The following is a 20,693-nucleotide window of genomic DNA, read 5'->3' as shown; positions in this document are numbered from 1 at the left end:
CCATTTAAAATGTTTAAAAAATTAATACATCTAGTTTTAATGAAGGAAGACACAGTTTTACATTTTACCTGCAGCAGTGTTGGAGGCCATGGTGTATGCTTGAGATGTCTCACTTGAGAGATATGACGCCCCAGACTTCGATGAACACTACAGCACTCATCACAGATCAGAATCCCCCTGTTTATAGATGCCCAGCAAGGATCTGAAAAATAATACGTTAATTACAACACAGAAGGCAATGTGACTTTGTATTTCAAATACAGAGTCTAGAATGTGGAGCTCTGCCTTCTAACTTTACTTCACTGCTTAGCCATTGTATGAGCTTGTAAATGTTACAAACTTGCTGGGCCTCTGGATGCTGGCGAAATAACAGTCCTTGCATTTACTGGGGATGTGGGAGCCCTAGGACAGCAAGGAGACCTGCCATGGAAACTCTGAAAAAAAAAGCCCTGCTGTTTGCAGATTTTCCTATGAAAATACTTTCCTTTGTAAGCATTAACAGGACACTGAAGTTATAACCTTCTTGAAGTGCTTACTTGTCTCTTATTCAGTCTGCAGCTCTATATTATTACCATGTTTTTCAATCTCCACATTAAATAATAAAAACACTAGAGTGTCACAGTAAAAAAAAAAAAAGCAAGATACAGATGTGTCAAGTTAAAGGCTCAGTAAAATCCAAAACTGTCAAGCAAATTAACTTCAACTCTGAACGGATCCAAACTAAAGCCATCTCATAAGCAAACCAGAAAGACAACTGATAGAAGGTGAAGTAGTAAATAATATATACTAGCTATTATGCAGCTTCAAACATCAAAAAGTATAAAATCAAGTAGGAATATTACATCAGGTTGAAACTACACACATGCACAACGGGAATTTAAACGGAGGTGTCTCTGCTGCTCTCAGCCCCGTCTTCAGAAGAAACTCCAGTTTTCTGTCAGTGACACAAGAAACCCAACGTGCCAAGAACCCTGCAGTAATAGGCAACCAAGCAGCAAGACAGATCTTCAGATCAAGCACATCACTGGAGAAAGAAAAAGGAATTCAAGATCCCTTCTATTTTGGAAAATTCTTCTTAATTTCAAATCCAGAGATGAGTTTGAGGCTAAGTAAGTAAGCACAATACAAGCCTGGCACCCAATGAGGGAACTTCAGCATCCTGTCAGAATACATCTAAGCAACTGTGCATCGTAAAAAAAAAAAAAAAAAAAAAGTCTTCTCTGACCTATGCAGTAAATTTACTGAATCCCTGAAACATGAGATCTGATCATAGTTGTGGTTTTTAAGGAGAGTTGACATTGTGTGTGCGCTGAAGGCAATGTAGGCAAACCTGTTTGAACCACAGGCCATAAGGGGTGGGAGCATCTTTTCACAGATGATAACTATCACAGCCCAGAGCCAAACTAAAGCATATGTTTCAGAAAAAAAAAACACCTAACCTAATTTAAAAAACAAATTAATAACAAGCACACAACCTCCTTATTAAATCATTCCATTATTTTAACAACTTTCCCTTCTAAGAAGGAAAAAGTAACAATGAAATGAGATGCATTTGCGCTAACCAAACAACCCAAGACTGGAGGCAGCCTTCCAGATTAATGAGTCTAGTCCCTTTTCATTACAGACAACCTTATCACACACTCATTCACAAACTAATAGGATTCTTCTGAAAGCCATTATGTTTCTCATTTCAATCACTAGTTACAGGCTGCTTGTGAGCCTCACTCTGTTTTGACTAACAGTCACCATTAGCTTTTTTTCCTTTACATCCATCTCAATACCTAACTCAACTGGCTCCAAACAGCAGCCATTTAGCCATGATAAACTCTGCTGCTGTTTATTTTGTCATTTCATAACAGAAACGGGGCTTTAAAATTCTTCCAAAGAAAAAGCTCAGGCCTTGCTTGTAGTTTCAGCTTGTACATTCTACTTATGAAAGATTCCATGTTTCAGTATTTATGTAGAATCTGTCAAAAACCAGCACCATTGGCAATGTAGATGGTGTGATGCAAAAAGAGATGACAATAAAAGAAAACCCGAAGACAACAGACAGATTCAGCAAGGGACCATAAAGTTCAGCAGAATGGGCCAAGAGAATGCTCTTTGCTCCTGCCAGGCACTGGAGAGGCTATAGAGAGGACCGACAGCAGCTCAGGCCCCAGTTCAGCAGTCTAAATGATACGAAACAGAACAGATTTGACAGTGTGCACGGTGGAGAGTGGACCGATCAAAAAAAGCAGTGGGAAGCTAAGCACCGCAACCTGTTTTCTGAGTCACGCTGGTTGAACTGAAAGAGGTTTTTCTACTGAACCTGCACAATTTGTAGCCCCTCAATTCAACTCACACCTAGCTTAGTACCATTGACTGGTTTCCAAGTAACAGATGGGGATGGGAAAGGGAGAAGGAACACAGTGTTAGACAGTCTGATGAAACAGAGAAAGTGCTGCCAGGTTATGGGAAAAATTGTATTTCAGGTTTAAATTTAATTTAATGAAGTGTCTGTGCTGGAACTTAAATAATTTTTAAAAGCAATCCAATTACGCATACACTCAAAACATGCTTAAGCCGATACCAAAATACAACAGGGGAGAAGCTAGAAAGATCGGCCAAATCTGCTTTCAGGAACATGGCAGAGCGATTCAAAACAGGAAGCCGACGAAGACAAGCCTGCACTGTGTGTCTGAAAAGTGAACTCCTGCCTGAGAATAGGAAGTGTACCAGAAAAGTACACGTAAAGTCACCTCACATAAAAGAAAACTACTCATACTTCTCCACAGAAACAAAGCGTGTCCTGATAAAGTTCAAGGGGTGAGCAGTGATTATTTCAGCAGCCAGGCATTCTGCATTTGCTACACCTGATCGGGGCGAAAAGGCTGCAGTTGCCTCAGGTCTCCTGACACAGCTGCTCACGTGGCAGCTCCCAACCACCCCGCTTGACAAATTCTCTAGTTTAAGTAAAAGAAAGATTTAATTTGTTTTATTATTTTGAGAAAGGAATAAATCAGTATTTCTTTATATATATGGATAAGCCAGCAGATTTCCTCACCAGGATCAAGTAAGTATCTAACATTGCTATAATGTCACGACAGGACACATAAAAAGGCCAGTTTACGAGATTACCCTAATAGCGACTCTGATAAGCTTGTTAGGACTATGCAGTGTAACAAATACAAACACAGTAACACAACTTTATCTCAGAGTTGTAACACCAATGATGTTTAAAAGCATAGATACACTGCCTCATACGAGATAGGGACAAGTGCCTACATAAGATATACAAGCTCTATTGTGAAAACAAAATCCTACAAAGATAAAAGTAACTCCCTCGGATTTAGCTTGGGATTTTTATAATTTTTATTTTTTTTTTAAACAAGAGTCTTATTTTACAAAAGTCGTTACCCCCTCTTCCCACATTATATCTTCCAGCCATTCATATGTTATCTGTTACAGTGTTTTAATTCATTTGAGTACATACATAAGTAATTGTATGGGAAGAACCAGCAGAGAACACAAACAACAAAAGCTGTGTAACTCTGAGAAGGAAAAACAAGTATACACAGTTGCTGGGGGGGCGGCGGCGGGGAGTAAACAGGACAGTTTTAAGCATTAGAACAGCTGAACTATAGATGGTCTGGAAAGGAGATGCAACCGGCTTTCTAAAAACAAGATTTGTTTCAATAAGCTCCCAAATTTATCTGCGGTGTAAGACAATGAGCAGGTCAACCCCGACCACCGGCTGCTCCCCAACGCTGCCCCACAGCCTTTCCTTGCCAGGCTGGGACACCCACCGCAGCCCAGGCCGTGGGACAAGCCATGCACAAATCTAAATTACATACACACACCCGCCCCCGACCCTCAGAGTAAGGGGTGTCTCCAGAGCCAGCCCCGCCTGTCACAGCTCCCCCCCCGGTGGCCACCGGCCCCCCCCGGGGACACATTTCCCACCTCCCTCCCGCCTTCATGCTCCACGACCGGGCGATTTCTTTAAGGTTCCCTCGGGTTTGAGCTGACAAGTTCCCGATTTACCGACAGCCGGAGCGCGGGGGCCAAGCGGGGCCGGGCCCCCTCAGGGCCGGGGCCCGGCGGTACCGGCCGACCCGCGGAGGAACGGCTCCTCCACAAAGAAGCCGGTCGGGATAAAGCGGCTGGAAACGCCTCCAAACTCGGCTCCTCGCCAGCGAGGGGCCGCCACAAGGCGGTGACACCCCCGGAACGGCTGCCGGGAGCCCCCCGCCGCCGCCATGGCGGAGCCCCCTCAGCGGGGAAGCCCGGGCTGGGGAGAGGGGGATGGGCTCGCCCGGCCGTCGGAGCGCCTTCACCGCGGCCCCGGCCACCGCCACCGCCGCCTACCCTGGGCGCTGCAGTCGGCGCAGACCTCGCTACTCCTCAGGCGCTTCGACATGGTGCGCGGCGGCGGGACCGGGCGCTTCCTGCCGCGCCAACGGGTCCCCGCCGCCAGCCCCCGCCAGGCGGCCGAGGCGAGGCGGCAGCGCGCAAGCGTACGGCAGCACCGCCCCCCCCGCCGCCGCCGCTATTCACCGAGCGGCCTGCGCCAGCGCCGGGACGCCTTCCGTACGCAAACGGGGAGGGCCCGGCCGCCATCTTCGCTCCTGGCAAAAGGGCCGGCGTCAGCCTGGGCGAGACTGCGGCGCGGTCGGCCATGTTTGCTCCTGGCAGACAGCTGCCTCAGGATGCGCACCGCTTCACAGAAGCGTTGCGCTTCTGTGGGGAAACATAGAGGCTCCCGTGAGTGGCTGCGCCGGCCTGCTCACTGCCCCTTCCCGACTGGGGGAGAGGGGAGCTGGGAGAAATGAGGTGTCGGAAGTCTGGCGGAAGAGCCTACTCGCCACCTAGCCCTGCCCTCACCCACTATGGCGGTGCCAGGGCGGGCGCTCCCGCCGCACGGCAGAGCGGGCGGGCGAAACCAACGCCCGGTGGAGGGGTGGGGGGAGAGCAGCTGGCGCTAAGAGCCGCGCCCGGCCTAGCGCCGCGCAGCCGGCCCTGCCCCCTCCCCGCGCGGAGGGCGATGGGTCAGCTTGCGGGCGGGACGCTCCATCTGCCCGCCCGCGGGGGGTAGGATGGGCGGGGAACAGGAACTTCCTCTTTCCGTGAGCTCGCCGGTGGCGGCAGGCTGAGGGGAACCGAGGGGGACCCCCCCCCGCCCCCCCCTGCACCTGCCGCGTTGTGGTCTGTCCCGGCCGCTGCCCTGGAGAGACTGGAAGGAGGGACGCGGGGGCGGGGGTGAGGTGCAGGCGGCCGGGGCTGAGGGAAGGCTCGGAGTGAGGGGGTCGCTAGGAGTGTGGGGCTGGGGGGAGCATCAGGAGGAGGGGGGAACCCCAAGAGTGAGGGACTGTGAGTGGCACCAGGAGCAAGGGAGACCCTCAAGAGCGTGGGGCCGGGGAGTGGAGTGGGGGGCAGTTGGACTCAGTAACAGGGAACTCCCAGGAGTGTGGGGGGCATCAGGAACAGGGGAGACCCTCAGGAGTGTGGGGGCTGGGAAGGGGGGAGGCTGTGCTCGGGAGTGTGGGGCTGTGTCCAGGAGTGTGGGGCTGTGTGTGGGTGCCCAGGACCAGAGGACCCCCAGGAGTGTGGGACTGAGGGGGACACCAGGAGCAACCCTCAAAAGTGTGGGGCTGGGGGAGGCAGCTGTGTCCAGGAGCAGGGACACCCAGGAGTGTGGGGCTGGGGGGGGGGGCACCAGGAACAGTGGAGCCCTCCCCAAGAGTGTGGGGGCTGGGGGGTGGTGCAGGGGACCCACAAGAGTGGGGTTGTGCATGGGGCACCCTTTGGAGCGTGGTGAAGGGTTTGTAGGGGGTTGTGGTCCAGTGCCACCACCACCACCTGGGGCAGGTGGGTGCTAGGAGAGAGGTAAGGGGTAATCGGGGGGTCTCCCAAATAAAGGGGGGGGGGGGAACAGTGAGGGTAGGCACCCTGCTTCCCCTGCTCCTGCAGGTGCCTGGCGTGATGAGTTCCCCTGGCAGGGCCAGCAGCGCATTTCCCCTGCATGTCCTGGTCTGGAATAATGACTACAGGCGGCTGGACGAGGAGCTGCAGGACAAGGTAACTGGGACACCTGGGCAATCGAAGGGCTGTTGTAGGACTGGTGGCCCCAGAAGAGCTTGTGCCCTAATACAGGGCTTGGTGCCCCTCACTGACTGCCTTTCTAGGGAGAAATAACTTTATGGTACTGCCAGATCTGTTTGCTGGGCTTCTGGGATTGCTGCGCATCTTTCTGTTTACCTGTTTATTTGTGGTTGCGGGAGTGATGTAAGAAGGTGTAGGAATATGCTTTTTATTTTGTAAGATATTAAATGTTGACTTTGTATCTGTAAAGCTGGACTCAAAGCATTTGAGTGTAGGTTGCAGAATAGCTCTTTAGAAAGTATTGGGAATCATTGAAATTCATCAAGAAGAGCAGTTACAATGGATGTTAAATTTTTTTTTCTGTGCCAGAAAAGCAATCAATGCTGCTTACCTTAATGGGAAGTCAACATGCAGAAAAGGTAGCTGCTGCCGCGGGAGATTAAGCAAGCCTCTATCTTGCTGAGGACCAGCAGTTCTTACAGATTTTTTGCTGCCCAAGACTGTGGGGACAGCATTTTTATACTGGCTGGAATGTTTTCAGCATCTCTGGTATTAAAAAAAAAAAAAATAAATCATTGTTTCATGCTGTAGAGTAGAAAAATAGAAAGCTGTTCCCTCTCTGGGATGGCTGAGCGAGAAATGGTAATGACGTAAGGAAATGCTCTGAAAAGCTACAGCAGAGCTTAAGCAGCAAACATCCTTCTTGCTGAGACGCTATGTGAAAGCTCTGACATTTGCTAGTGTGGCATACAGTTTGCAGAAGCAGAGCATATTAATTACATTATACCTGACACCACAAGTATATGAGCCAAAGATCAGCTGTGCCACCTCCTGACTAGTGACTGTCATCTGCAATTCTAACGGTACACCACTATTTACTAATGCTTGCTTAGAGCATGCTCCTGTCCACTTTTTAGTAGAATCTTTGGAATGCAGTTACTTTTTATCTAATTCATGTGATCTTATTCCTTAACAAAATCTTTAACCTTATTGGCACGTTGCTTCTGTGTGTTTATTTCTGTTTCAATACCATTCTCACTTGTGAAAGTTTGTCATTAAATAAAGATCGTTCTGCTTCTCGTTAGCCTGAGACTGCAGTTCACAGCTGTCAAGTGCTGCTTCCTACCTCGAACATTTTATACTGTAAGGAAATGAGCAACGTGTTAAGATGGAATATGTCTGTCTCTTACTTCCTTTATCTTCTTTCAAATAACTTCTTTTTTTTTTTTTTTAAGTATTCCAAAGATATGTTTCCTCCTGCTTCCCTGGGATAAGCTTCTTGCTGTCGGAGGGGTGCGTGAGGGAATCAAAAGACACTTGCCAGCTGCACTTGGTATGGCAAATGATGGGTAGCGTGTGTGGTTACCGGTTAACAGCAGCAAAGATGACTGGGAGGGACACCTTAGAGTCCTTTACCTGTTGGTGCAGTAGGCATTGGAGCTGCAGGAAGTGGGGAAGCAAATTAATTAGTATTCCACCACAGAAGTGAAAAGAGAATGCTTTAAAATGAAGCTTTCCCTACTCTGTGTGTGACCTTTCCAACTTAATGCTGTCAGATAACCGTGTTAACTTGCATAATAACTTTCCTTTCTTATTCTGCTATTGACTTTCCCCTTTTCCTTTAGTTATAGATGCTCTTCTGTTTCAAATCTCTAAGCTAATAGTGAAAAATATGTAAGGTATGAGTATGTTGTGCTTGCATGTTTTGGATATTTATGCCTGTGTAGTTTGTTTGTTTTGGTTTGGTTTTTTTTAGTGACTTGTACAAAATGCACTCACTCTTCATTGTGCTGTGTGTGTCAGTCAAATGGATGCTTTGTTAAATACCATTTGCTTCTATGCTTTCAAAAAGTGCTATACAAAATCAGTGTTGTGTGCCCTGTTAGATTTTCTTTTTCCTCCCCACCCCCTTATGTCGTATGATGGTAAACCCTCTCTTGGTCTCTCAGGCTGTTGACTGTCCACGATGCAGTGCACACAGAACAGAACTCCTGTCTTCTCCTGAAAGAGAGCCCTTCTGAAGGGAGACAGGAGAGGAAATAATTACAGAAAAAGAAATGAGAAACATCAACAAGAACTCAGTCGTGTCTTACAGTGATATCAGTTCTTGCCTTGTCAATATTACAGGCCCTGTTCTGCTTCTCTTTTTATTTCAGTGGAGAAGTAAGATTGCACTGTACGGAGTGCAGAGCAGTACCGTAGTGTTTGGCGACTGAGGCGGCTGTGCACCACAGACCAATACGTGGGCATACCTAGGGAATACTGACTCGTGATGACTGCTGACAAGCTTTGTTTATATAAACTCTTCTGAGTGTGCTCTAGTGAGTTGCATTTGATAGGACAGCTTAAGCATTATTTCTCTCTCGGATACTCAACAGGATGTTGATCAACGTGACCCACGAGGCAGGACCTTGTTGCACCTTGCTGTTTCCTTGGGTTATATAGAATCTGCCAAAGTCCTCCTTCAACACAAGGCAGACGTAACTAAAGAGAATGCACAGGGATGGACAGGTAAAGATAACTTGGAAAACAGAAGTCATGTGTGAATATTTTCAGTTGCAGATGATGTATTTTGGCTGATTTTACATGATGTATTTTGCTTAGAAAGCAAACAAACTACCTTGTGGCTGGATTTCTTTCAGTTTTACATGAGGCTGTTAGTACAGGAGACCCAGAGATGGTACAAATGATTCTGCAGCATCGAGACTACCAGCAGACCTCTATGACACTTGGAGGAGTTCCTGAATTACTCCAAAAGATTAATGAGGTAATTAGTCAGTTTAAACCTCTCACTCCAGACTGCAGTTCTTATTCAGGTAGTTCAGTTTACTTGACTGAAATCAGGTGAGCAGTTGTGTTCTTTTTTTCAACTTGCATATTCCATAGTGCTGGGGGGAGATGGAGACTTTCTCCTTGATTTTACTCTGAAATCCTTAGTCATGAACTCCAGCATTGGGGGCTGAATCTTAAAGGTGTTACTGCTCCTATAGTAAAGTAAGGAGGAACAGCTCATCAGAAAGCAGTAGTGGTAGGCCAGTGTCTTTTATGTTTGCTAGTTTCAATTTCGTTCTTTTAACGTTCGTTTATCATGTCTTGAGTTCTGTTCTTTTTTGTTTTCCTTGATCTTAAACGGTTGCGAGAAATGCTGTACTGAGTGTTAGGTTGAAACTATTTCACGAAGTACTTAAAAAGTGTTTTCCTTCTCCAGACTCCTGATTTTTATGTGGAAATGAAATGGGAGTTCACTAGCTGGGGTAAGAACCTCGGTCATCATTACCTCTCCTAAGCTGTAGACAAAGGGGCTTGCTTATGGACAGATGTCACAGAAGATATGCAGAGAAGCATCTGCTCCCCTGAATACTTCTCTCTTCACTTCTCAAAATAACCTCTTGTATTTTTGCTACACAATTATTCTTTGTTTCCTGATTTATTTGATGTTTGATTGGTTCGTTTGGTTTGGTTGGTTTTTAATGGGGAGTTCAGCTATTGCTAGAATGACTGAAGACTTTTCTTGGGAGTTTGTTTACCGATCTGTGGCTATTGATGCCTAAGTCAGTGATACATATCTCATATATAGGTGCATAGACTACTTGGGAAGTACCTGCTTTTCTTTTAAAGGAATGAATGCTAGGCCTTACGGTTGACTTAATTTTCCAAACAGCTAACTATTAAACTGCTAGGAGATGGGGTTTATGCCATTCCACATCTTTTTAGTCTGAACTAGTGTTGTCTTCCTTTTCATGTTCATCTTTAAAGTTGGTGGATTTTGTCCCTAAGCTGATTGTTCTGAAAGCTAAAGACAACCAGTATCTTGCCTCCTCTGGAATAATGATCATAGTACTGAGCGATGCTGTATCAGGGATGTAGCTTCTGCTTGAGTTCAGACTGCCTGTGTGCTTAGCCTCTTGAATATTTTCTATTTACATTTCTCTCATTTTTCTTTTATAGTCCCACTGGTTTCTAGAGTTTGTCCAAGTGATGTCTGCCGCATCTGGAAAAGCGGTGCCAAGCTGCGTGTTGATATCACTTTACTGGGCTTTGAAAACAGGAGCTGGGAAAGAGGAAAGCGTAGTTTAATTTTCAAGGGAGAAGGTAAATATTTTAGTGTGTCTGCATCATTGATCACCAAATGCTATGTGAGCCACAGTGAGAAATCCCAGTTTGGCGCAAAAAGACCTGTTGAGGCTGAGTACTGAACGTTATAAAAGTTCTATACATATATTCCATGGATGTCTCAGATATTATTTTGTGGTTTAATGTAATGGCTTAATTTCTTTCCTTTGAGTACATCTGAGGTCAAAATTCGGTAATATGGCTAAAATTTAACTTCAGTCTTTTACTTTATTTCCCCTTTCTGTTCTCCTGCCCCCCAAATAAAAAATAATTTTACATACAGCTGCAAATTTGATCTCACCTGAATGCAAAATAGTGAATTAGTGTCCATCCTGATTTGATACACAGTGTATTCTCAGTTTTTAATTCTGGAATACTGTTGCTAAGTCTTTTAGATTGAGATGTGCCATTTCCAACAGATACTGGAGGCTGGGCAGAACTAATTGAGATCAATCATGATCATAAGTTTGTTACAACGGAGCGTTTTGAGATTTCCCAACACATGAAGCGTTTGACATTGGGATCTATGACACCAAAAAGAAAAGATGTGGAAAGACGCCTTACATCTCCAATAATTAATACGTGCCTTGATACAAAAAATATTGCTTTTGAAAGGTAAGATGCAAAGTTTCTCTTAACAAATAAACACTTCAAGATTATGGATGGTCATACTTGGAATAAAGCTTTAAAAACAAACTCTCAAAAGCCCTGATAATGAGAACTTTTAGGGCTAGATCTGAAATTACTTTAAACTTCTCATACCGTTAGGTAATGAAATTTGGCTTGGTCAGCTTGCCTTTATTGCTTGGCAAAGAGTTTCCACTTGAAAGAACTGATCTAAAGAAAAATTCCTGTTTATCATAGTAGTGAGATAGTGTTAATGTCTCACTGCAAGCTTGCATTTCACCCAAACCCTCTGTATAGTGCTGAAACTAATGGGCAAGAGCTTGCATCTCTTAGGTCAGTCAAATCTCACACTGGTACTTTAAATAAAAATACACGTATAGAGTGTCTTTCCACAGACACACATTTGTCTTCCTTGTTTACTACACGTGTTTATCCAGGTATCAGTCAGCTTAGTTCAAACAGTCCTTTTTATAAAGCTCCTTTTGGAGTGCTCTGTGATGCAGTAAACCACCCCCATGATCATACAAAACAAGTGTTTTCAAGGCAAGATGTAGAATTCCAGCATCTTTCTCCTGAATATTTAGTACGCTTTCAAAGCTGCCCAGAATTAGTTCCTGTGATGTTCACTGAGCCTTAGTAATTGCAGCATCTACACATCCGGAAACTAAGATTTCTTAGACAGAAGTATTCCTACTATCCAGTTCCCCAAATTGCAGTGACAGGTTACTTTTGAAGTTAAACTGTGTGTTAAAAGCTGTCATGCCCAGGCTGTGAGACAAAACAATTTGTTTCAGGCTGTCTTCCTCTGTGGCTCGGGTATCCACATCTCCATCTAAAATCTCTGAGCCTTTGCCCTTTGGCCATGCACTGAATGAGAACAGAAACAGCGTGACTTCCTCGGCTCTCTTGTGATAGGTGTGTGTGAGGACAGATTGATGTGTGCTTTTGTCTGGGGTTGATAATCAAATGTTGTTTAAAAAAAGTTTTAGAAAAACGGGCTGGGGATTGTGTAGAAATGCAACTGTACAGACACTTGTGGCGTTTGCTTTTTGTCAGAACCACATCTGGATTTTGGGTATGGAGGACAGAAAAAGCAGAAGGTGTAAATGGTTATGAAGCAAAGGTAAAGCCCATCCTATTCTATTAAGAGGCCTTATAGCTAACTGAAGTGTGATTGTGTTTTGCCTTTATTTCCTGAATATTTCAGATCTTCAACTTCCCATTGAGAGCTTTATTGCATTGCCAGCAGAATTGGGCAGGAGCAAGGAACTTCAAGGCCACCAGGCTTGTGGGAGGGATGGTGCCTGTGTGTGGGAACGTCAGCAGGGCTTTAGGGGAGAGGGAGGATCAAAGCATCTCAGGACAAGAGAGGCAAAAGATTCAGCATAACTGCTAAAACTCTCTTCCATCCAAAAACTGCAATTTAACTCATTCTTGTATATTGGCATTATTTCACCATTTAAAATACGAGGAACCTGTTGAAGTGCCTTGAGCACTCTCTAGTAACAGTATTGCAAGGAAACAAAAGCCTCCTGCTGCCATGGGTGGCGTCTTCAATTCAAGTAATAAAAGACTGCTGGTAAATTAAAGACCCTGACCATGCTCGTGAGTCATACAGTTGCTTTTAGTTTTATTCCATGTGACACTGGGATTCTATCTTCCTTTTCACTTAGTGAAATTTTTTTGAAGATGGCTTTATGGCCTTACTGTGTTAGGAATTCAAGTTAAGAACCAATCAGTTAACTTTCCTGATTCGTAAGTCTGTGTTTACTCCAGGTTTTGGAATGTGTGCAATGAATTACACTTTGCAATTTCATTTAACAGAAGAACAAATGCTGAATAGCTTTGTACATTTATACAAAGGCATTTCCTGATAAGACTGCAGGACTGTTGGGTTGGACATGGGGTTCATTAGTGTTCCTGCAGAATGAAACTACCGCTAAATTTCATTTGGAAGTTCTTACGAATGACCTCTGTTTAGAAACAGCATTATCCGACTTTCCTTCCCCATTCTCTTCTAAAATCTCTGCCTAGGTGGGGGTTCTTTCCAGCAAGCTTGGAAATGCCTGCCTAGTTTTGAGGTTGGTTTAGTTAGTTAAAAAGCATATTTAAAACTGTAAATCTGCTTTCCAGGAACTTGGTTGAAAGGCTGACTTCTGATGCCATCAAAGTCAATGACCAGCCTCCTTTGCCATCCTTTTGACGCAGGATGCTGTCGAGATTAACGCTGTCTGGAGATATTATGGTGTATGATTTGCAGGGTTTCTTATTTCATCAGCTTGCCCAGCAGGTGGCATGTAGTTCCAGCCTTAGCAACACTGTTGAGAATATATTATGTCAGATTTCCATTGTACCAAAGCAAATAGAAAAATCAAAGTGCAGCATTTCCTGTTGATCACCAGTATGTTAAAGAGTAAGACTTTTGTCAATGAGGGGCAGATCCATGCTGCTTTATTCTGTCTCTAGATTTGTGTTTTACTAGAGGGAGCTCTCTTCTTTAACCTGTGATGCTTTTTGGGTTTTGTCCTTGTCCTTTTATATTTCTTTTTAAAGGTATACATTGCAAACAATGTGAATGTGGTCACAAAAATCCGAACAGAGCATTTAACAGAAGAGGAGAAGAAAAGATACAAAGGTAGTTTTCCTGTGGGATAACTGGAATTAAGTAGAACCTTTTGGCTCTCTGATACCTTCTCTGGGCGACTACAGAAGAGCTGGGCAGATAGACAAGGAAAATACTTCTCTTGCTGATTTTGCCCTGTTTTACTTTCACATGTTGTGTGTCTGAGGTAGCTCATTACTTGACTCCTAACCTACGAATGAACCAGTATTTATCCTAGCTGTATTTAGAGGAAAGGAGAGCCTTTCAAAACTCCTGAAATTTTATTGGAATTTTTAAAAGGCTGCACTTTTCCATGCTTTTTTCTGCTCTAGAATGTATTCCTGCCTTTACTTTGCTTTGGCCATGATTACAAGATTCATACAGGCTTTGTTTGTTTGCACTTTTTGTCTTGTCTTGGTCTGCTGATTTCTTTTAGTATTTAAATTAAAGGGTGACCAGCCAGTAACTTTGTATGGAAACACTGCCCTTTGTTGGCCTAACCTGGGGCCCAGGAGGAGAGGTACTGTGAATAATAAAGCTGTCCGCTAATGATAGAAAGCACTGAAAATCTTTGCCTCTCTTCTGTGTATTGCACCAGGTTTATACCGTCAGTTTTAGGTCCCAGGCTTGCCTGGTAAAGCTTACAGGAAATACAAACTGCCTGCTTCGCTTTGGGTTAGAAGCCTTGCTTTTTAGCCTGGTGTGTACACAAATTTTACTGCTTATTAATAGTAACAGATTTTTTTGGTTTGTTTTTTTTTCTCCTGTTATCTGAAGCTGACAGGAGCCCCCTGGAATCCTTTCTGGGAACAGTGGAGCATGAGTATGGAGCTCAGGTGAGTGTCTTTGACATTGAACCAGGTCACTGCAGAGCAGAGATCTGTGCCAACAGGAATTCTGTGCGAGTGGAATTGCCTCTGGTTTCCTTAGTTTGGCGCAATTTTGATTTTGAGGTTTAAATTTTCCCTAAGGATATTTTTATTTGTTTTAAACCCTCAAATGTTCTGTATGAATAGCAGATACTTCCTCCTGAACGCTTTTGTGAAAAAGCCATAGAATCCATTAGCTCAGCAAGAGCTGGGGTGTGTACCGTGGCAGTAAATCTCAGCGAGCACAAATTTTAGTGGCTGCCCACCAGTAATCTGGGAAGACTTGTCCACCGACCTTCAGGTGGGAGACAGTGCTACTATGGTGATCATCAGCCAAGGATGTGAAAGGATGAAGTGACACGTTAGCACACTGCTCTTGAGCAACTCGGAGGAAAACCACATATCCTCTGCTGTTCTGAAATGTGTTGATAATAATTTTGATATAGCTTTAGAAACTCTCTTGCATCTGTACTTATTTAAATACACAACCAGCAGCTGGCATATTATCTACTGTATCAGAGTGACGTTGTGATGGTACATGGATCTAGATATTTTTGTTGTAAATACTCTGGCAAAGTTTTGCTTTTTATTAAAGGATTTGGAGCCTAGAAATGCTGTTGCTTGTGTGTATGTTTCTGGTTGGTTTCTGGCTTTAAAGTATTTAAGTAGATTTTTCCTGTCTCTGAAACGCCTGAAGATTTTTAATCTTGGTAGAAAGCAGCCAAAATGTGTGTGCTTATTTTTATGGATGTGTGTCACTGGTGTCTGAAACAGAGCATAAGTTAATTCACAAGAGGGAAATTAAAAGTTTCTTGTATTTGTTCCGTACTTTTGAGGTGATTTGGTTTTTTTCCCCCTTTCCTTATAGAGTACGACCAAGACAACAGAGTATGCTGCAACTAACAATCCTACTGCTATTACTCTGGAGGAATACTTTGACCCAGAATTTGATTTGAAAGGTCGAGACATAGGAAGACCGAAAGAAGTCACCATTCGAACACAAAAGTAAGAAATAATATTTTAACTATTTCTAGTTTGTCTCTTCCCAGTCATCTAATCTCTGGAAACCATTTTTACAAATATCCAGTGTGGTTTTATCCCAACTTTGAAAATTAATCAAGAGAGAGATCTTGAAGGATCTTAGCTGTAGTCTAATTCTTCTTCTGCTAAGTCAAAGAAAACATTCGGACTAGTAACCTGTGCTTTGCCTTTGGTCTGACCAGGAATGTCATTCGGTTTCTCAGAGCAGTAACAGTTCTGACTTTGAAATGTATGAAGCAGGTGATGGTGCTATGTATTTTGTTTTGCATCTGTTCCTAAACTGTAAATTTAGGATGGTTTTATGCTACTTTCTCTTTAAGATTTAAAGCAACCTTGTGGATGAGTGAAGAGTTCCCCTTGTCTCTTATGGAACAAGTCACTCCGATCATCGATCTGATGGCCAGAACTAGTGCTCATTTTGCCAGACTTAGGGATTTCATCACTCTGGAATTTCCACCAGGATTTCCTGTCAAAATTGGTAATATTTAGCAATTTGTATTGTAGCATCTTCTTAATTTCCATTCTTTCTATTGCTTTTGCAGCATGTATTTACAAAAACCATGTTCATTTTCTACCAGTTGTCTCACTGATGTGTAGAACTGAGAACCCAGTCGTACATTGTCTTGTACAGCCAGTGCCATTGAATCCAAATTCCGAATGACCAGTGCAGAAGTATAATTTTAAAGAGAGTGTCATTTCAGTAAAGATGGGCTATTGCTAGCCATTTCCTCTTAGCTGCAATGCCTTGGATTTGGTAAATCTTACTATAAAAGAAGAGATTTGGAGAGAGAGTGAGAATGACTAAGGGCAACTTTCTGGTGAAGTGAGTTATTATATACTTTGTCATTATGGGGTGTTGCTTGTGGAATATGTTCAGTAAACCTGTAAGGGGTTTGATTTGGCTGTGGGTATGGAAATGAATGAGAGAGTTCTCTTTTTGACAGAAATCTTGTACTTTTTACAGAAATTCCCCTATTTCATGTGCTGAATGCCCGAATTACATTTGAAAATGTCAATGGCTGCAGGACTGCTGACAAAACATCATCACAAATGGTTGGAGGAGCACAGTGTGATTCAGGTAAGGAGTGGAAAGATGCAGTGATCACATCTTGTAACGTTTCTGTCAATGGAATGCACATAAGAGATGTGGGTTAACTGCAGGGAATGAAACATCGTCTCACAGGTGGGAGGAACCTGCAGTGCATTACAGCTGATGACTGTGATCATACTGACCCATTCTGACCCTTCAGCACTTGCCAAACGTACTAAACTGAGCTCAGGCAAGCTTTCCCCAGTATTCTGAGGTCTGAATTCTGGTGCAAACTAATGCTATAGGAAGTGAAATACAAAATTGCTGTAAGTGACAGCTAAGACTGCATGCTTTTTCAGAAAAGAATGGATTATGTTTGAATAGGGTGCTCATGACTGCAGTTATCCAGTGATACTCTGTCTTATGAGCTGTTGCAGACCTCATTCATTAGCAATAACCTCAAAAGAGCCACCGTAGTGTTTATCTTTTGCAGCCTTTCCACCACCCCCACCACCCTATCTGGTTTTGTCAGACTTCAGCCACCTTAGCACTCGGCTGCACACTGGTTTTACTTTTATCACTTGCTGGCATCCTAAAGAAAGACCCTGTGTTCTGTCTTACCGCTGGGCTCGTTTGCCACAGAAGTCTTTCAAAGCCTGTTGGTATATTTAGCCAGGTGGTCTATCTGAATTTTTGGAGTTAACTTAATCACGCATAAATAATCAGCAGAATTTTTTAAGTCACAACTTGTAAAAAATACACTATGCCATGTTTATAACTATATTTGGCTGGTTTAGGTGCTAATTTCGAGGTTGACCAGTCGGTGTTTGAGATCCCCAAATCTTACCACATCCAAGATGACGGCAGGAACATACATGTGCAGGATGAAGATAACGAGATCATGCAGTTTGCTATTCAGCAGAGTTTGTTGGAATCCGGTGGGAATAAAGTAAGTGTGCTGTAATCTGTGCAGTGCAGATCTGACAGTTTTGACAAGGACTATGCAGCGATAGCTGCATCTCTGAAGTAAACCGGTGTAGGACCTATTTTTCTAAGAACCTCAGAAAAGAAAACTATAGTAATGTATTTCGAAGAAGAAATGAGTGATTGAAGGGTTACTTTTCAGTGAGTTGCTCTGTAGATGTGGAATTGTCTGTCTTTCCCTGTTTCTAGGAAGTGGGAGTGCATTCCAATGGAGCAGTCGCATATTCACAGGACTTCAATATACAGTATCAGAGGTAACTGATGGTTTTTTGTGGCAAGTCATGCAGCAACAGAGCAAAAATACTTCTGACAGTAGCATGAAGAAATCTTGCAATATTTTTGTGTGTGTAGGTAGAAGATGCGCAGAACTCAAGCTCTCTTTTTTTTTTTTCTTTTTTTTTTTTTTTTTGTGCTGCTTCTAACTTCTCCTTTTCCGAGAAGCAAGGACTCTAAACTGGGCCTCCCTGGCTTACGTAGTATAGCTCAGCTGTGGGACTGGTCTATACACGTAACAGATTCAACAAAGAAACATGGTTATTTCTGTTCTGCTCTTAAACCTGTGGAATATTTCTGTTTGAGATGCTGCACAGGTCAGGGTAGCTCTTCTTTCTTTTCAAAATCGTGATGTCATCCTTAAAAACTTAGCAATGTGTATTTAACAGACCCTTGAGAACATGCTGTGGTATGTGTTGGGTCTTCCTGCAGTTAAGTGCAAAGAAATCTTTGTGCACACCAAGAACTGCATCCTCTTGGTTCTTTTGTCTATGGACAATCATGTTACCTTTAAACTAGGTGAGAATGCTTTTAGAAGCCTGTTGAAAATTTAAATGTTAGGGTGTATGGAAGATTCAAAAGGACCCTTCAAAGAACATATTTTATGTTGGGAATTTCACAGATGTTAGAACAACTGGTCTCCTTATCCTGAAAACTGCCCTCTAGGGAGAGATTTTCAGGTTTGCCGTTAGAAAACAGTTGCTAGGGAGGATCATTGCAGGAAATGTGAGATAGGCTCTGTCTCTGTTACTTCTTAAAGTCCTTTTTCTCCTTCAGGGCACTGCAGGAGAGCTATCTAACAAGCTCAGGTAACTCGCACTGCAGCACCCCTAGCGAACCTTCCAGTTTTGAAAAAGACTTACAGCTTGCCATGGAGTTGTCTGTCCGAGAGCAGGAGGAACGGGAGAAACAACGTCGTGAAGAGGAAGATGCAGAGCTCCAGCAAGTTTTACAGCTTTCTCTTGTTGAAAAATAATAACTCCTTAGCTAGCGATCTCCTGCAATAAGGATGACCAAATCTGCATAAAAGTGAAGGCTTTCACAGCTCTCACTCTGAAGACCACTCCTGGATTGCTTAAGTAAACATTTCACCTGCTTTCTAAGCTAGCATCATCAGCTACCAAAAGCTGATTTATTTTTCTTTGAGGGAGTTTCAGATCATGGGACTCTGCATTTGGCTTGCCAACCATGCAGTCTCAGCTTTGAAGGAAAAGTTTTTATCTAAACTTATTTATTGAGGAGCAGATGGGAATTTTGCTTAACGTCAGGACATAGGATTGCAGTAAAGCTTGCAAATCTGATTTTGGGGGAGTTCAAGAGGAAAACTTCATTACTTACCAAAGAAATACTCATCTGCTTAGTCACTTCTGAATAATTCAAAGCCATTGTCTGTTTCTTCCAGTTGTTACATGGAAGAGTATCTATATGCATATACACACCTACAGTAGTTCTTCATGCTGACAGTGTACCATGGTGACAAGAGATTTTCTGTTAGTTTTGTTCATATGCGATTCTCTTCTCTAATTACTGAGATTTTATCATGTGCTCCTGCTTAAGAGGGATAATTTTATACTTGAATAGCTAATCCAAGCTCAAGATTAAACTAGTGCTTTCTGAAAAAGGACAAAACAAGTAGCCAGTAAAATTTTAGATCCTAAAATGGGACCATCTGTCTAGTAAAGTAGCAGTTTCTATAGTGATTCAAAACCAGCTAGTTCCCGTAGTCAAAGGGCAGCAAGAAAATAAGCGATAGATACAGGTGCTTCTTTGCGATCACTTGGTGTGTGTGCATAAGTGCGTGCCTGTGTGTGGGTGCTAAATTCAAATAGGAAAAAAACAAAAAATCAGGTGAAATTTTAATGTATACTTATTGGAAGGTAAGTTTTAATTCTCTCATCTGAAAGGGAAACGTGTGTTGCTTTTTAAAATTCAAATGCTCATCCTTCATGTGAATACATATATTTTTTTATCTGAGTATTTTTATTGATTTTAAAACAAGCCAATGTGACTACATTCATAAAAACGGTATTGTAACAATTCACAAGTATGTTTTAACCAGCTTTCCTCAGGTCTTTCGTCATACAATATATTTGTAGCTATTTTATCGGCACTTCTGTCAGTGTTTACAGTACTTACACTGTGACTCTCAAGTGCACTCCACAAGTACACGATGTACATCCACAGGAAAGCCTTACAGTAGTTAAATGTGAGTAATATTCCTCTGTCCTGGCTGGCAGAAGTGTGGAGAACCTATGGTACATATGGTCTGATTTTGCTACCTAATCCTGCACTTGTTCCTTGGGCAAAACAGGGCAGTTCTGTGTGACCAACTATTAACCAGTATAAAATCACTATCAAATGGACTTGATCATAACCAGTGAGATGGTTGGTAACTTGGAACCCTCTTTTAAACCAATAATCCATTGTTTTACATAGCAAATGATTAAAATTCTTTCAGTGTGCACTAGAACTGGTGTATCTGCACCATTTTTGTTTAATGATACAGCTTGCATCCCTAAAGAGCTTATTTGGTGTTTGCAGGAATGTTGACTTTCTTGTGCAGTGGTCTGTGTTGGGAATTGCATCTTTGAAAAGGGGATTACTGTGACTGTCACAGTTGCAAAAAAGGGAATAAGCCTTGCATTTAGCTTCTGACAAAGTTGTGAGGTAGGAGATGAAACTCTGGTTTTATCTCCAGTGGAAATAAAAGAGTGCTGTTGCCTTTATAAAACCATCTGTCCGACATTGCTTTTGTTCTATTAAGCATTTCAAAGGTTACGAGGAGGGGAGAATATCTTTTGTCAAGCTGACTTGTTCCTTTTTTTTTTTATATTGTAAACTAAAGAATGTTGAGCGGTATCACTTCAAGTTTTGTTATGTTCCTGCTTCTTCATCTGAGATTGTTAGAAAAATTTGGGTGGTGGTTTTTTTGTTCTAATTTTGCTTTCTGTGACATTCGCATCATTCCATCTAAAGTAGAAGGCTCTGCTGCCCTGAAAGGTGCTGATTTTCTTAAGCTCTAGCTTACATCTTCACTAAATGGGTAAAAAGCATCCTCTGAACCTCTGTG

The 20,693-nt window shown here is 43.0% G+C and overlaps 2 protein-coding genes across 11 annotated transcripts in view; one reads left to right on the top strand and one right to left on the bottom strand.

The window, feature by feature from the left end:
- GIT2 (GIT ArfGAP 2) overlaps positions 1-4,501 on the bottom strand; it is a 33,943-nt gene extending 29,442 nt beyond the window's left edge. For 6 of the 9 annotated variants that reach the window (XM_040607526.1, XM_040607563.1, XM_040607594.1 and 3 more), the window contains exons 1-2: positions 4,351-4,500; positions 69-202 (exon numbers count right to left, since the gene is read on the bottom strand). In XM_040607526.1, coding sequence (XP_040463460.1) covers positions 69-202; positions 4,351-4,402 — 186 coding nt within the window. In that variant the 5' untranslated portion in view covers positions 4,403-4,500. Of the gene's footprint in view, positions 1-68; positions 203-4,350 lie in introns of all 9 variants that reach the window. The other 3 variants (XM_040607587.1, XM_040607553.1, XM_040607580.1) reach the window with 1 other exon arrangement.
- A 623-nt stretch (positions 4,502-5,124) lies between these two features.
- ANKRD13A (ankyrin repeat domain 13A) lies at positions 5,125-20,350 on the top strand. Of its 2 annotated transcripts, XM_040607606.1 has the most exons (16): positions 5,125-5,241; positions 5,953-6,060; positions 8,463-8,595; positions 8,727-8,851; positions 9,293-9,338; positions 10,033-10,176; positions 10,617-10,812; positions 11,881-11,947; positions 13,378-13,459; positions 14,204-14,262; positions 15,164-15,300; positions 15,657-15,814; positions 16,301-16,414; positions 17,164-17,315; positions 17,540-17,604; positions 18,401-20,350. In XM_040607606.1, exons 2-16 carry the CDS (start codon positions 5,965-5,967, stop codon positions 18,597-18,599), a joined length of 1,773 nt encoding a protein of 590 aa, XP_040463540.1. In that variant the 5' UTR covers positions 5,125-5,241; positions 5,953-5,964; the 3' UTR covers positions 18,600-20,350. The 2 variants fall into 2 exon arrangements, with proteins under 2 accessions (XP_040463540.1, XP_040463547.1); XM_040607613.1 differs by lacking the exons at positions 5,125-5,241; positions 5,953-6,060 and adding an exon at positions 7,739-7,763.
- The last annotated feature ends 343 nt before the right edge of the window (positions 20,351-20,693 follow it).

This window comes from Falco naumanni, chromosome 1, assembly GCF_017639655.2.
Source record: "Falco naumanni isolate bFalNau1 chromosome 1, bFalNau1.pat, whole genome shotgun sequence".
NCBI classification, from domain to species: domain Eukaryota; kingdom Metazoa; phylum Chordata; class Aves; order Falconiformes; family Falconidae; genus Falco; species Falco naumanni.
The sequence above is the reverse complement of the archived record's forward strand: the minus strand, read 5'-3'. Positions and strand labels throughout refer to the sequence as shown.

Bases quoted from the DNA above. Each gene is read 5' to 3' on its own strand.
- ANKRD13A (XM_040607606.1), top strand. From the start codon at position 5,965: ATGAGTTCCCCTGGCAGGGCCAGCAGCGCATTTCCCCTGCATGTCCTG. The intron at 13,460-14,203 runs GTAGTTTTCCTG...TGTTATCTGAAG, and splicing joins GGAGAAGAAAAGATACAAAG to CTGACAGGAGCCCCCTGGAA. The intron at 17,316-17,539 runs GTAAGTGTGCTG...CCCTGTTTCTAG, and splicing joins TGGAATCCGGTGGGAATAAA to GAAGTGGGAGTGCATTCCAA.